This window comes from Papio anubis, chromosome 16, assembly GCF_008728515.1.
Source record: "Papio anubis isolate 15944 chromosome 16, Panubis1.0, whole genome shotgun sequence".
NCBI classification, from domain to species: Eukaryota; Metazoa; Chordata; class Mammalia; order Primates; family Cercopithecidae; genus Papio; species Papio anubis.
This window is the reverse complement of record NC_044991.1, coordinates 83635278-83650678: the sequence shown is the minus strand read 5'-3', so window position 1 is coordinate 83650678 and position 15401 is coordinate 83635278. Positions and strand designations below refer to the sequence as shown.

The 15401-nt window shown below is 47.4% G+C and overlaps 1 protein-coding gene across 5 annotated transcripts in view; it reads right to left on the bottom strand.

Moving 5' to 3' along the window:
- CASS4 (Cas scaffold protein family member 4) overlaps window positions 1-15401 on the bottom strand; it is a 48918-nt gene that overhangs the window by 3002 nt on the left and 30515 nt on the right. For 3 of the 5 annotated variants that reach the window (XM_009215901.4, XM_009215904.4, XM_009215903.4), the window contains exons 3-6: window positions 11021-11122; window positions 7019-7099; window positions 4571-5881; window positions 2656-2733 (exon numbers count right to left, since the gene is read on the bottom strand). In XM_009215901.4, coding sequence (XP_009214165.1) covers window positions 2656-2733; window positions 4571-5881; window positions 7019-7099; window positions 11021-11122 — 1572 coding nt within the window. The remainder of the gene's footprint in view (window positions 1-2655; window positions 2734-4570; window positions 5882-7018; window positions 7100-11020; window positions 11123-15401) is intronic. The other 2 variants (XM_003904585.5, XM_003904586.5) reach the window with 1 other exon arrangement.

Sequence of the window (15401 nt, the reverse complement as noted above, 5' to 3'; positions counted from 1 at the left end):
ACAACTCCAGGTAACAATTGAAAGGTGAAGCGAGAAAAGGCTGCCTCTGGCCATTCCATTAGCACATCAGAGATCTGGAGCTCTGGGTCTGAAACTCGCTTTCTTTCCATTAAATTTCACACTCTTGCATTTACCTATTATCTCAAAATTCACAGGCCGGAAGCATTTAGACAGATATGGCATAAAACTGATTTTTTTCAGGAGGGGGTTATGTCTCCAGGGGCCGGTAGGGTTGGAGGGGAAGTTAGACAAGGAGGAGGAAAGCATACTTCGAAGAAGCACATTCATTATTAGAATTGCATATTTGGAAAATGAAAACAATGATTGTCTTTGTCATAGAAAGTGAAGGCAAGATTGAGATGTCAGTTCAGATGAACTCTTGGAAGCAGGGAGTGTAAGAATGAAGCAGGTTGAGTGCAGTGGCCCACGCCTGAAATCCTAGCCCTTTGGGAGGCCGAGGCAGGAGGATCGCTTAACCCTAGGAGTTCGAGACTAGCCTTGGCGACATATGAAACTCTGTCTCTACCAAAAACAAAACAAAACAAAACAAAAATTAGCTGGGTATGGCGGTGTGGGCCTGTGGTCTCAGCTACTTGGGAGGCTGAGGTGGGAGAATCGATTGAACCTGGGTGGTGGAGGCTGCAGTGAGCCATGATCTCACCACTGCACTACAGCCTCAGCAATAGAGCAAAACCCTGTCTCAAAAAAAAAAAAAAAAAAAAAGGAAGGTAGCTGGGCACGGTGACTCACACCTATAATCCCAGCACTTTGGGAGGCTGAGGCAGGAGGGTTACTTGAGGTCAGGAGTTCGAGATGAGCCTTGCCAACATGATGACTCTCGTCTCTACTAAAAACACAAAAATCAGCCAGGCATGGTGGTGCGCACCTGTAGTCCCAGCTACTCAGGAGGCTGAGGCAGGAGAATCGCTTGAACCTGTGACACAGAGGTTGCAGCGAGCCGAGATCACGCCACTGCACTCCCACCTGGGTAACAGAGCGAGACTCCACAAAAAAAAAAAAAAAAAGAAGAAATAATGAGAAGTAATGAGGTAGACATCAGATTATGAGCATCGTAAGTGAAAATATTAACTGTAGGGAGGTGAAAAATGTACTATGATTCTTAACTTGGGGTGCTGGAAATGTGTAGAGATAGTTTTGATTAGTGCATTGACTAGGGACTTCTATAGGCAGTGAGCGGGCAGGATTCTGGGATGCTGAATAGTTCATCCCACGCAACGGAGAACTGTCCACCCAGTGGCCAACGGTGCTATGGACCTCCACTGAGAAGTGCTGTCACTCTAAAGCGGGGGCTTTCTAAGTGAGGTCCTTGGACCAGAAGCATCAACATCACCTGCAAACTTGCTAGAAAATGCGCATTACTATGCTCCACCCCAGACCTACTAGATCAAAAATTCTGAGAGTGGGGCCCAGCCATGCAAGTTTTTTTTGTTTATTTGTTTTCTTGAGACAGAGTCTTGTTCTCGTTGCCCAGGTTGGAGTGCAGTGGCACGATCTCAGCTCACTGCAACCTCCGCTTTCCCGGTTCAAGCAATTCTCCTGCCTCAGCCTCCTGAGTAGCTGGGATTACAGGTGCCTGCCACCACACCCAGCTAATTTTTTGTGTTTTTAGATACGGGGTTTTACCATGTTGGCCAGGCTGATCTCGAACTCCTCACCTCAGGTGATCCACCCGCCTCAGCCTCCCAAAGTGGTGGGATTATAGGCACGAGCCACCGCGCCCGGCCAGCCATGTGAGTTTTAACAAACCTCATAGGTGATTGTGATACACTCAAATTTGAGAACCACTAATCTAAGGTGTACTTAATGTTGGACAAAATAGCATGACTGTTAGCAATATGGCAGGCCCAAAGACTAGTGTTTGGGGTTTGGTGACCTGAGCATCAGGAGGCCTGAATTCTTGTCCTAGGTTGCCTCTGAGAAGGTATGTGACCTTATCCTAGTCATTGGATATCCTTTTCTTCCACCCTCTACCCCATCTGCCCTATAACCTAAGTAAGTTTCCCAAGCTTCAGTTATTCAGGGACAGCCTTTACAACCTTTACAAGTTATACTCTTTCCATTTTCCTCTTAACTTCTACTGGCTTCATTCCTTTTCTTTAAATGGACCCATTGCTTTTACTTACATTAATTTAAAGGAAACCGTGAAAAATGGTAAATGGAAAACTACTGTCATTTACCACAAATAGAAGGAAACCAATAAAAATAAGTACAATGATAACATCTTTGACTTTTTTTTTTTTTAAAGGAAGAACATCAAGTGTAAAAGAGGTGTTGAAGATATATAAGCCCCAAATCAAGATTTGCTGTTGTAATCAGAAACATTAAATCAGAATGTCAAAGAGCAGTTGAGTCAGTCCTGTTTAGCCCGGTCAGTACCACCCGCAACAACCTCGCAGAGCGCCTAGAGTCATTTCATTAATGGTTAATGCTTCACTTCCATTCCCTGGGGTTCGTTCATTAGACTCACTGATCTCCAGGACTCTCTTGCTAAAATAAAGGACAAAGAATCACAAAAACTAACTCTCGCCCATGTGGGTCATGGCTGTAATGTTGAGCTTTCCATAGCATGATGAGACGAATCTAGCAATAAAGCATATGAATCAGAAGCTTTAGAGAGTGAGTGCTACAGCTTACCATGGTTCCTAAGTCTTCGTTTTCGTCTAACCTTTGTTCCAAGATAGGTTTCTGTTTCTTTTCTAAGTTAGGCAATGTCTGAAAAATACAATTCCTTCAAATTACCAAATTGAGTGGTGTTTTACACGACTGTGGAACTGTTTTAAGTTCACTTTAGACTTGGGCATTCTTTCTCATGTTTTCTGTTGATGGTTCTGCCTACTGATTCCTTTTCTCAACCAAAGGAGACTCTGGCTGCCCAAAGGCTGAATGTTGCCTATCAACATGGCCTGATATGATGACCCACACAGCTTTGTTAGCGTTATATATATGTGTATGTCAATTTTAAACATCTAAATTTCTAGAACGTGTTAAACCTCCTACACCACCAGGCATTTCAGCAGAACACAAAGGTTGGGGCCGAAAGCACCAAATTACCTCCTTGACACAGCCCCCAAGTGACCTCTGGGTTCACAGTCCCTGAACTGAAGCATCTTGCTCTATAATGTCTGAACTCATCCAGAAAAGTATTTCTTTCTGTCTTATCTTTTATTTGTTCTTGAGACAGAGTCCCGCTCTGTGGTCCAGGCTGAAGTGCAGTGGTGCAATCTCAGCTCACTGCAACCTCCGCCTCCTGGGTTCAAGTGATTCTCCCGCCTCAGCCTCCTGAGTAGCTGGGATTACAGGTGCATTCCACCATGCCCAGCTAATTTTTGTACTTTTAGTAGAGATGGGGTTTCACCATGTTGGCCAGGCTGATCTCAAACTCCTGACTTCAAGTGATCTGCTCGCCTTGGCCTCCCAAAGTACTGAGTTTACAGGGGTAAGCCACCATACCCCACCTCTTTTTTTTTTCTTTTCCTTTTTTAGAGACAAGCTCTTTCTCTGTCACCAAGGCGGAGGTGCAGTGGCGCCATCATAGCTCTTGGTTACCCCAAACTGCTGGTCTCAAGGGATACCCCTACTCAGCCCCCCAAGTGCATGAGCCACCACACCTGGATATTTAAAACTAAATTTTTTACAGCTGGGGTCTCACTCACTATGCTGCCCAGGCTGGTCTCAAACTCTTGCCTCAAGGAATGGATCTTCCTGTGTTGGCCTCCTAAAGTGTTGGAAATTACAGGCATGAGCCACCACACCCCGCCTCAGAAAAGTATTTCTAAGAGTAGCTAAAGTCTGGAGGCTGATCAGATGGTGAGCAATTTGAAAGAATGTTTCTACTTCCTCTTCCGTTGCTAAGAAACACACTGACAATGACTAAATTTATAACTTTCAAAAATGCAAGGAGACTTGGTGGTGAGGTTTTAAAAATCTACTCGAATAGTAGATTTTAAAGAAAGTTGAAAAATCTCTTTTAATTCTAATATCATGGTAAACTTGAACCCCAAAAGTTTTCGGAAGAAATCCAAATCAACTGACCTATCTGCCTATGCTGCCCTATCTTTATCTGACTTGTTAATAAGATTTCATCAAGAATTTTACTTTCGGCTGGGCACGGTGGCTCAAGCCTGTAATCCCAGCACTTTGGGAGGCCGAGACGGGCGGATCACGAGGTCAGAAGATCGAGACCATCCTGGCTAACACGGTGAAACCCCGTCTCTACTAAAAAACACAAAAAATTAGCCAGACGTCATGGCGGGCACCTGTAGTCCCAGCTACTTGGGAGGCTGAGGCAGGAGAATGGCGTAAACCCAGGAGGTGGAGCTTGCAGTGAGCTGAGATCGCGCCACTGCACTCCAGCCTGGGCGACAGAGCGAGACTCTGTCTCAAAAAAAAAAAAAAAGAATTTTACTTTCACAAATTTTATTTTCTGGAAGATGGAACCAGTGTCTCCCCAAAGCCTATACACTATCAAAAGAATCTCAGCATCTTAGTAGCCACTGCTCGAGGTAACAATTGAAGCCCCTCTTTCGATCGCTTGGAACTCTCAACTCACCTGTTGACAGATATTTGCTCTATTTTTCTTTAACAGTTCAGAAGAGTGTTCATCTTCCCTTTGCTTAGTGGAAGGGGTACTCTTTTGGTGTGATTCAGTTTCTCTTTGGGGAGGCTGGATGCATTTGTCACACTTAAATTCTGCATTTGGGGTCAATTGCACGGTCTCTTCCTTTTCACAGTTCTGCTTAAAAAGGAGCCTTCCATTGGCAATGACAATGGAGGCAAACCTCTTGATGTCTTCTGGAAGCATCCGTGCCACCATGACAAACCTCTCAAGGTCATCTGGGCTGTTCTGGACATTGTCAGTCACAAGAACTTCCAGAGGCCAATTGCGATTATCCAAGCTTTCCTTTGTTTCAAGCAGGATGCGGTAGGAGTTAGAGATTGTCTGCATCTGGTCCCGAATTCTGTTCTGAAGGTTACTGTCAGTGAGGTTACAGGCAGTCCCATGGACTCCTCGGGCAAAATCCAGAAATTCTCTTACAGATTCTTCTATGTGCTCAGTGGACCTGTGGATTGCATCAATGTTGGCCTCCAGATAGTCTCGGAATCTCCACTTCCTACTGACAAAGAGCATCAGGCCAGCAACAGAGCTGACCACCTTGTGCTGCAGAGACATCACTGTCTCCTTGGCCACATCCAGGTCCAAGGAGAGCTCCTTTGCTGACTCCTCCGAGGAAGAGCTGGAGGAGGAGTCGGTGGATGTGGTGGAGCACGAAGAAACGATGCTGGCTCTGCTGTCAGAACTGGAACCTGATAATCTGTCCAGTTCAGGAGATCGGGAAGCTGTCCGTCTGGAGAACCATGAGGAATTATGGCCCGTGGAATTCTCTGACACCTCCTTGGCTTTCGCCAGCTCCTTCCCAGCCTGAGAAACACTCGATATTGCTTTAGGGATGTCATAAATATTGGGCTTGGTGTTCTGCTGTTCCACTCGGGGAATCAGAAAGCTTGAAGGAACCTTGTAGCTGACATCTTCATCCAAAGGAAATGTGTCTCTGGGTACAAGAAAGCCATAAGAAGGAATTTCTGGAAGACTGAGTTTTTTCTGCATGGGCACATTGGTATTCAGTTGTGGAGTGAGGGACCTGGCTCTGCCACTTGGAGGATTGTGGAAAGTGGAGCCGGAACTGGGGAGAGCGTGGGGCCTTGATTCTTCTTCAAAGGTGGGGAGCGGCGTGTTTCTGACGCTGGCCTTTCCTGGAGACACTGGAGTGTCATAAACCCATTCCGATTTCTGAGGACTTGGTAATGTGCTGTAGCCGCCTTTTCTTAAGGTAGTCACTGATATCAGGGGAACACCCTGCCCCTGTGGAAGAACCACACATAGTTGCCCGGGTTAGTAGCTTTCAAAAGAAGGTACGAGTGCCTCGTTTAAATCTCATCGTCACTTCCCCGCTCAAGTTCCTTCAGTGGCTCCCCATTTCCACTCAAGGTCCTTCACAATTCTTTTGAGCCTCATTTCTTTCCACTTCCACCACGCTGACCCCACCTTGACTGCCACTATCTGCTTACAGGTCCAGCCACCCAAGCTGTTCACTTTTCCCTGAACTCAGAACACTGACTCGTGCCACTGTATTTCATTTTACCCAAACTGGTTTCTCTGCTCTAAAAGCCCTTACAACCCTTTCTTTTCCATCCACCAAACTCCTATGCATCCCCCTGACATGGCTGAAATGCCAGCTTTCTTGTAAGATGTTCCCTAATGACCTTGGGTGTAAGCGTGTCTATGGGACACATGTGGTAGAATCTGATTATAAACACAGATCACACAGATTTCAAATAAAGTCATTCGCCCAATACAGATAAAAGTGTACTGTATCACAGCACGCCCCTGAGGTCTGTCATAATAAGAAGCCATTACACAATTTTGCTCTGTGCCAGGCACTGTCCCAGGTCCTTTGCAGGATTATCTTTCTTAATACTCTCAGCCCATAAAAACAGAGAATTTAAAAGACTTATCCCAAACCACATAATTAGTCCTATTCCTGAATAACAACTCAATGAGAGGTTTTACCTCAAATGCAGTAAGGTCTCTGTTATGAGGAATTTGCATTCTAATTTTTGACCAAGCTAATAACATCTTCTTTTCTTTTTTTTTTTTAACTTTTATATTTTAGTAGAGACAGGGTTTCACCATGTTGGCCAGGCTGGTCTTGAACTCCTGACCTCGAGTGATCCACCCACCTCAGCCTCCCAAAGTGCTGGGATTACAGGCGCCTGCTACCACGCCTGGCCAACATTTGTGTTTTTAGTAGAGATAGGGTTTCGCCACGTTGGCCAGGCTGGTCTCAAACTCCTGACCCCAGGTGATCCACTCGCCTCAGTCTCTCAAAGTGCTGGGATTACAGGCTTGAGCCACTGCACCTGGCCCCAAGCTAATAACATTTCTGAGAGGATTTTTATGTGTTCATGACACCACACCTTAGCACCTCTTCATACTTACACTTGCTTGGCCGGCTGGGGGATGGAGTCCTGCCTTCTTGGGGCTGGCTGGTATGTCGTATAGCTGCTGCTTCTCTGGCTCCTGGGGAAAGACCACAAAGGCAGACCACTTGACTGTTTCTTTCCTAATGGCTACACATCACGAACGCCGCCTATTCCAGTGTTTTTTCCCAAAGGAAGACACAAATTCCCGAAGACTTTTTGGTGCTTTTGGTCATGATGCTCTACTGGTGGAAATCTAGGTGACGGGTCCCCAACCTTCCTCGTCTGAGGCAGTGCAGGGGACATTACAGTCCTAAGTTCTTCTCATAACAGGGTATACATTCAACATTGGACTTTGTGCTTTAAGAAGAGACTTCTCGGCTGGGCGCAGTGGCTCACGCCTATAATCCCAACACTTGGGGAGGCTGAGGCGGGCGGATCACCTGAGGTCGGGAGTTCGAGACCAGCCTGGCCAACATGGTGAAACCCTGTCTCTACTAAAATATAAAAGTTTAAAAAAAAAAAAAAAAGATGTTACTAGCTCGGTCAAAAATGAGCCTGGCCAACATGGAGAAACGCTGTCTCTGTTGAAAATACAAAATTAGCCTGGCGTGGTGGAGCATGCCTGTAATCCCAGCTACTTTCGGGGAAGCTGAGGCAGGTGGTGCTTGAACCTGGGGAGGTGGAGGGTTCTTGATGAGGCGAGGGTCGCCACCATTGCACTCCAGCCTGGGCAACAGGGCTGAGAAACTCCGTCTCAAAAAAGACTTCTCAACCAAAGGTTGCTGGTGGGGGTGGTAGGGGCAGGGGCAACAGAGCCTAATTTAAGCAGTTGCCTAAATTAAAAATGGTAATTTATCTTAAGTTCATCTCAAAATTAAGCCAGAGGATAAATGAGATTGAGACCCAGTATGTCTTCTTTCTTTTTCTCAGTAGAAATTTTCCTGTGTTTATCACTCATATGTATTCTGCAAATATTTAATGAGTGCCCACTAATGACCAGGAGCACAGCTGGATGACGCTGTGCATCCACGGAAACAAAGAAACAGCAGGGTGTGAGACTCATTTGATAAATGTGCATCTTAGCAATGACCTAAGGGCCAGGCATGGTGCTTCCTAAAAATCTGAGTGTCACTCCCCTGCTCAAACTCCTTCAGTGGCTTGAGATATGTATATGATATAACATATTATATATATAACGTGTACAGTAATTACAAAACATATATATTAGGATACAAAAAACAGGTTACAAATTCCAAAGCAAGGCAAGAGAGCACCAAAACAGGTTTTGCAAATAAAGAGAGAAATAGTTGGACACTGGAAGGTTTCTTTAGAGGGAGTTGGGCTATGAGTCTCCTGAGGGCTCTCCTCGGCTGGGAAATGGGGTGCAGTGTAGTGGGGGTTGCCTTTCACTCCCCAAAAACAAACCACCAAGTGCTCCCATGGGATCATTCAATGACTTGAGTTGTCTCCCCTGAGCTTGGGGTCACAGTGGACGGGGGCTGACTCTGGCTTGGGAAAGGTGAAGAGAGAGGGTGGCAGCCATGCCCTGGATGGCCAGTTCTCAGGGTCAGAGTGGCACCGTGCTGTGGTTGGCCTGTTCTCAGGGTCACGACCGGGGGAGGAGAGCAAAGCAGTTACCTTGGGCACAACATTAAGAGGGCACCAAAAAAACTCAGTCATCAAGGTAAATACTATTTAAAATGCAATATTTTAAAAAATCATAATGCAAAAAAAATCATGAGCAAAATGTCACACTTTTACATAAAGACAGGGTCTAGTGGGGCTGGGATTAGGGCAAGGTGAGTGAAGTGAGTCATACAAGTGTGTCTTCATTGATAACTTTTGTTTTTTTTTTTTGAGACAGAGTCTCACTCTGTGGCCCAGGCTGGAGTGCAGTGGCCAGATCTCAGTTCACTGCAAGCTCCGCCTCCCAGGTTCACGCCATTCTCCTGCCTTCAGCCTCCCATGTAGCTGGGATTACAGGTGCCCGCCACCATGCCCAGCTAATTTTTGTATTTTTAGTAGAGAAAGGGTTTCGCCATGTTGGCCAGGCTGGTCTCAAACTCATCTGACCTCAGATGATCCTCCCGCCTCAGCCTCCCAAAGTGCTCGGATTACAGGCGTGAGCCCCCGTGCCCGGCCCATTGATAACTTTTGCACCCAAAGCAAGCGCCTGTGTTCCTGGAGTCTATCATGGCAAAGGGAGCTTGTGTGTTTGTCATGGACCGGGCATGGCTCACACAAGAGCTGGAGCAAGAGCCAGGGAGGAATGGCTCGGGGAATCTCAGGAGGATGTGGCTGGATGTGGAGGATGTGACCTGCTTGCCCCAGAGCTAAGGGGGGAGCCAGCAGCCAGAGGAGGCGCATTTGTCTACTTGGAGGGACTTGCAGGTAAGAGATGCTCAGCAAGGAGGTGAGGGGTAGGAGGTGGGGGGCAGAGGACATGGCACTTACACGAATGCCCCAGAAGAGAAAGAATCAGCTTGCCACACTGGCCACTGCTATTAGCACCCCTGCCAACAGAACCAGGTGAGCAGGGCCTTTCTCCCTGCCTGCCTCTTGCAGCCCTGCAGGAGTCTGAGACCATCCAGTGAGTGAGAAAGGGTAGAAAACTGAGATGGTGAAACAGCAGATAACTTAGGCAGTCCCTGGAGCCCAGCCCAGCAGGCAGGCCCAAGCCGGGCAGCAGGAGCTTTGGCTTTAAATGAACTAGAAAGTTTGATTATTGCCTAGACAATTAAAGTCCTCAACTGACCTGGCGAGGCTAAAGTGACCTTTTTTCAAATTTTTGATTTTTTTTTTTTTTCAGACAGAGTCTTGCTCTGTCATCCAGATTGGAATGCAGTGGTGTGATCTCGGCTCATTGTAACCTCCACCTCTCGGGTTCAAATGATTCTCCCGCCTCAGCCTCCCTACTAGCTAGGACTACAGGCATGAACCACCATGCCCAGCTAATTTTTGTATTTTTAGGAGAAACGGGGTTTCACCATGTTGATGAGCTGGTCTCGAACTCCTAGCCTCAAGTGATCCTCCCGCCTTGGCCTCCCAAAGTGCTGGGATTATAGTCGTGAGCTGCTGCGCCTGGCCACAAGTGACTTATTACCTGTGAGTGTCCAGGAAGTCACAGAGCCTGCTTGGAATTCTATTTGGACAGGAACTGTTGTTCTAAATCCTGGCTTCATAGTACAATCACCTGAGAGCTTTTAAAAATCCCGATGTTTGGGCCCCACCTAGACCTGATTCCACAGTCTCTGGGGTTGGGGCACAGGCACCAGGACAGCTAAAGCTCTCAGATGCTTTCGCATACAACAGAGGTTGGGAGCTACTGATCTCAATAGCAGATGGGTGGGGAGAACGCCACTGCAGAGCATTTGGGTGGGCTAAGAAAGGAGCAAAGCGATTTTTTGATCACATGAAGCATGTCTTACAAATTTGGTGTTCCACTTATATAAAAACAAGTTAAAAAAAAAAAACAACTAAAATTTCTTTCCCCAGAGATAATCAATGTTAAGATAATCAATGATAATCCATGTTAAGACTGTGGTGCATATCCTTCAAAACATCATTTTAAAAAATGTGTGTGTGTATATGTACACACATACATACATTAAATATCTATTATAAATAATAGCTGGGCATGGTGGCTTATGCCCATAATTCCAGCACTTTGGGAGGCTGAGATGGGGGGATTGCTTGAGGCCAGGAGTTCGAGACCAGCCTGGTCAACATAGCAAGACCCCATCTCAAAAAGAAAGAGAAAAAACAGTCTATTATAAATGAAAAGTAAAAATTTCAAAATATTCGGAACTCAAGTAGTCACAATGTTTTCTAGAGCAGGACTGGGCTCCATGGGTAAAAAGGAGGTTATGAAGTTGGCCTCTGAGTGGTGATGTGAATTCTGGAGGCTGAGCCCCTGGCCTCCATGGTAATGCTGAAATGCAATGTGGGTGTGAGGTCAAGAACCCCAGACTCTGGGCGCAGAGGTCTGGGTGATGCGGGGCCCCAGAACAAGGCTCACCTTCAGGACCACGGGGCCCCGGTGCTGGGTAGGCACATCGTACACCTGGGAAGGCAGAGTCGGCAGTGAGGCCCGGGTAGGTCTGGGAAGCGTGATGATGGCCTTGGAGAGAAAGGAGGAGAGCAGAGGAAAAGGAAATGTCACTCTGATGATCACAATCAGATTCAAAGTCATCTCCCCAAAAGCAGAGACAGCTGGGTGGACACTGCTGAGGGAGTCACCTGGCACCCCCGATGGCAGGCTCTTCACTCTCAAGACAGCAGGGTACGGGTGGGAGGCTCCCTGATGGAGGCAGCCTTCCTCGCAGGTGGCCCACAATCTCCTGCATCTGCCTCACCTGGGAAGTTCACCGGAAGCAGGTTAACATGCATATTCTTGGGCCCATGCGGGTTGGACGGAGTCTCTAGGTGTTGAGTAGGGGCCAGGAACCTGCAGCGTTAACAAGCTTGCCAGGTGATTCTGATGTTCTCTAGCGACCAGGAGGCTGTGACTCTGATACTGGGCTATTCATCTGCATTCATCAAGCGAGGCTGAGGCTGGAGACGTGCACGCAATAGGCAGAGGGGACCTTAAGAATGTAAGGTGGAGGGACCAACAACGTCTGGGAGGAAACTGCGGCCTGAGAGCTGTCTAAGGACTTGTCACCTGGGCTGAGGAAGGGAAGCAGGAGGTGACCAGATGAGCTGCAGCTGGCAGCTTTTGCTGGCAGCAGTGGGAGGCAGAAGAAGTGGGAGGCAGAGCAGTGGGAGGCAATGTGAAAGTGATGGAGAGGAGTGAGGGAGGGGAGGAGGGAGGGAGGGAACGGGAAAGGTTAACAGGGAGCAGGTCAGTTAAGGAGTTTGAATTTTATCCTACAAAGGATGGGATTGACCATCCAATTTATATATGTATACCTTTTTTTTTTTTTTTTTTTTTTTTTTAGGTGGAGTTTCACTCCTGTTGCCCAGGCTGGAGTGCAATGGCGTGATCTCAGCTCACTGCAACCTCTGCCTCCTGGGTTCAAGAGATCCTCTTGCCTCAGCCTCCCGAGTAGCTGGGACTACAGGCACGCACCACCACACCAGGCTAATTTTGTGTTTTTAGTAGAGACAAGGTTTCACCGTATTGGTCAGGCTGGTCTTGAACTCCCGACCTTAGGTGATCCGCCCACCTTGGCCTCCCAAAGTGCTGGGATTACAGGCATGAGCCACTGCGTTCGGCCCCGATTTATATTTTATTGAGAGCACTTGGCCAGTTATTGCTCAAGCCATTTTGGGAAACATGGTCTCAGCCATGGAGCCTGGGTCTGTAAATGGGAATTTCAGATTCAAGTTAGTCCTCCAGAGCTCAATGATGTCGGCTCAATGGTGGGTACCACACTGGGTGCCACAGAGCAGCTTCCGAACCCAGGCAGGGATCCGAGTCCCCTAGGGAATTTTAAAATAATACAGCTGCCAAGGCTCCCACCCAGACCTCCTGAACTAGAACGTCTCTACAAGCGGCCTAGGAATGAGCGATATTTTCTAGAGTAGAGGATGCTGTCTACCCCGGGCTTAAAGTCTAAGAGGGAAATGAGGTCTGAGCACACCAAGGACACAGGCTGGGAAGCGAGACAGGGCCTGGAGGAGAGGACAGGGTGAAGCTCTGGAGTCCAGGACAGGGAGAATGTACTTCCCACCGGGGTCCCAAGGAGCTGTTGCTGAGTAGGGGGCTTTCTAAGTTGGCTCAGGGGGTGGTTAGGGTTTCAATGTGCGGAGCTGAGGGAGGGGAATGCAGGCAGAGGAGCAGTTTCTGAGGACTGGGTGTCCCGAGGATGCAGCACTGGGAATGTACGTGCTAGATTTATCTGTTTGTTTTTGGTGAGTGGATGCGTACGGCTTGGATGGTAAACATTAGCACACAGTGTAAAAACCCACCCTGCCATTCACCTGGCTAGACTCGCGGACACAGATAAAGAAGCTGCAATGCAAACAGGATGAACATTTCTTCCAAGGACACGCTGCAGCTGTCACATGTCAAAACAGCCCCCTTCGTTGAGTGACGACTGCTTTCTTACTCCCTGAAAAACTTGGTTCCCTAAAATCCTAGGCTCTGGAAGCACAGCTCTCCAAAGTGCTATCAGTAAGAATGAAACATCCACTCTCGCCTGGGGGATCCGAGTCATTGACAGAGAAGCAGCCTTGATTCCCAGGCCCTCATGTAGCACCTCAGGCAAGGGGTTTCCGGGCCCAGCACTTCCCATCTATCTCCGCTTGCTTTGTGGTTCCCAAGGGGAGAGTGGCCCTCGTCCAGCCTGCACACTGCCCTATTTTGCCCAGAGCCTATCAAGACACAGCTTCGCTTAGATTTCACCTAAATCCCGCCTTTCCCCATCCCATCAAGATGCTGTTTTCCTGTTTGTGAGCTGCCTCGTGGTTCCTCTGCTCTGTGATCTTCTTTACGCTCAGTAAACCTGACTTTGTTCCTGGTGGTCTCGGGCTGATTGGTCTGGGTGGACAAGCTCATCAGTGGTTTCCCATTGCATTTTGAATGAAATCCAAGCTTTTTTTTTTTTTTTCCTGAGACGTAGTCTCACTCTGTCATCTAAGCTAGAGTGCAGTGGTGCCATTTTGGCTCACTACCACGTCCGCCTCTCGGGTTCAAGTGATTCTCCTGCCTCAGACTCCCGAGTAGCTGGGATTACAGGTGCCTGCCACTACGCCTGGCTACTTTTTTGTATTTTTAGTAGAGACAGGATTTCACCATGTTGGCCAGGCTGGTTTTGAACTCCTGACCTCAAGTGATCCACCTGCCTCAGCCTCCCAAAGTGGAAGGATTACAGGCGTGAGCCACTGCACCAGGTCAGAAATCCAAGCTTCTTATCCGATCTGACAGGCTATGCCCCCGCCAAACCCAGGGACCTTGTGTCCTGGACCACAGGCTGTCACCTCCCTCCCAGCTCTCAGTTATTTGAACACACCAAGCTTTCTCCACCCACAGACCCTTTCCAAATGCTGTCCCAAGGCCTATTCCTCCCCATGGCTTCAGGCCCATTTTATTTTGATGGCTGACTGTGGGGTCCCCTATGCCTATAAGGGCAAGTCCACAGAGCAAAGGGACTTTCCTGTGCATGACATTTCAGATGGAAGGAAGCCAGCTCAAAAATGCCCAGTGCTTCTTGGAAAACGTAGGCCCAGTCCCAGTATGATGATCAATTAAGGAACACGTTTGAGAAACACGGTTTCGAAAGGTTTAGGGAGACAGAAGGAAACTCCAGTTCAGGAACTAGTGGATCCAAGAGCAGTTTCACCAGGAAATCTGGCCCTTTTCTCTTGAAATACAAGAGTTTCTTCTGAACTTAAACTGAAATCAAATATGTTCTTGATGTGGTGTTTTTTGTTTTTTTTTTTTAATTAGGCCAGCACAGTATATTAAGGAAGTTGGGATAAAAAATAAAACAAAGCTCAAAATAGTGGTTACCCTAGTGGGGAAGTGACAGAGAGAAGGCACTGGAGGCTTCTGGGGTGCTAGTTTTGTTGTTTCGTGGTCTGGATATAAGTTACTGATCTGTCACTGAGCATCTCTAGGTGAAATTTCAATAAAGTGTTCATCAGAAAGAATAGTGTCAGTCACAGAGTCAGGTGAAAGAAGATCAAGGAATAAGGGCTCTGTTTTGGGGGGTGATGGAAGTTGTCCTTCATCAGCTGTGTGACTGCACGAGCAGTTTCACCTCCCTGGGAATTAATGTCCTCATTTGTAAAATGAAGGGTTGTTCTAATCGAAAGATATGCAGAGATCTCACCCAGCGATAGAGATGTCTCATTCTGACACATAGACGCCTCTCTTAGGACAACTTGGGAAAAATGACATGTTTCCACCTTGTCGGACGTTAATTTGGGGCCACTCTTAGTCTACAGACTGTCAACACAGATATAAAAAGGAGTCCGTGAAATGCCTCACAAAAGGCTGTGTTCCAAGCCTGTGAAGTTACCTTGGGAAAACAGTTCAAAACCAGTGGCTCCCAGTTGCCCGGTCTACCACCAGTCACTTCCATTTGGAATGTATTTTCTGGGCAGTTTAGCCTCAGGGTTAATGGTTAGATGACCTGAGCAGGGAGGAGATGCCTGCCTTTTCTGTGGATCAGAAAATCCTTAACTGATTGTTAACTGGTCTTCAAGTTCTTCCAGCTCCTTCCTTCTCAGAGTAGAGGAAGAAGAGAAGTATTTGGAAAAACCAAAAGGTACAACTGAAGGTGATTTTAGAAAAGATGGGGTCCAACCTTCTCCCAATACAGAGGAGGAAGGAGAAACACAGAGGGTGTTGGGAGGTCCCCAATCAACCAGTGCAACATTGGCTGCCCCAGAAGCCAAGTGAGATGGCATTCCTGACATGTAAGCCACAGACCACATCTCTTGCTGAGAGA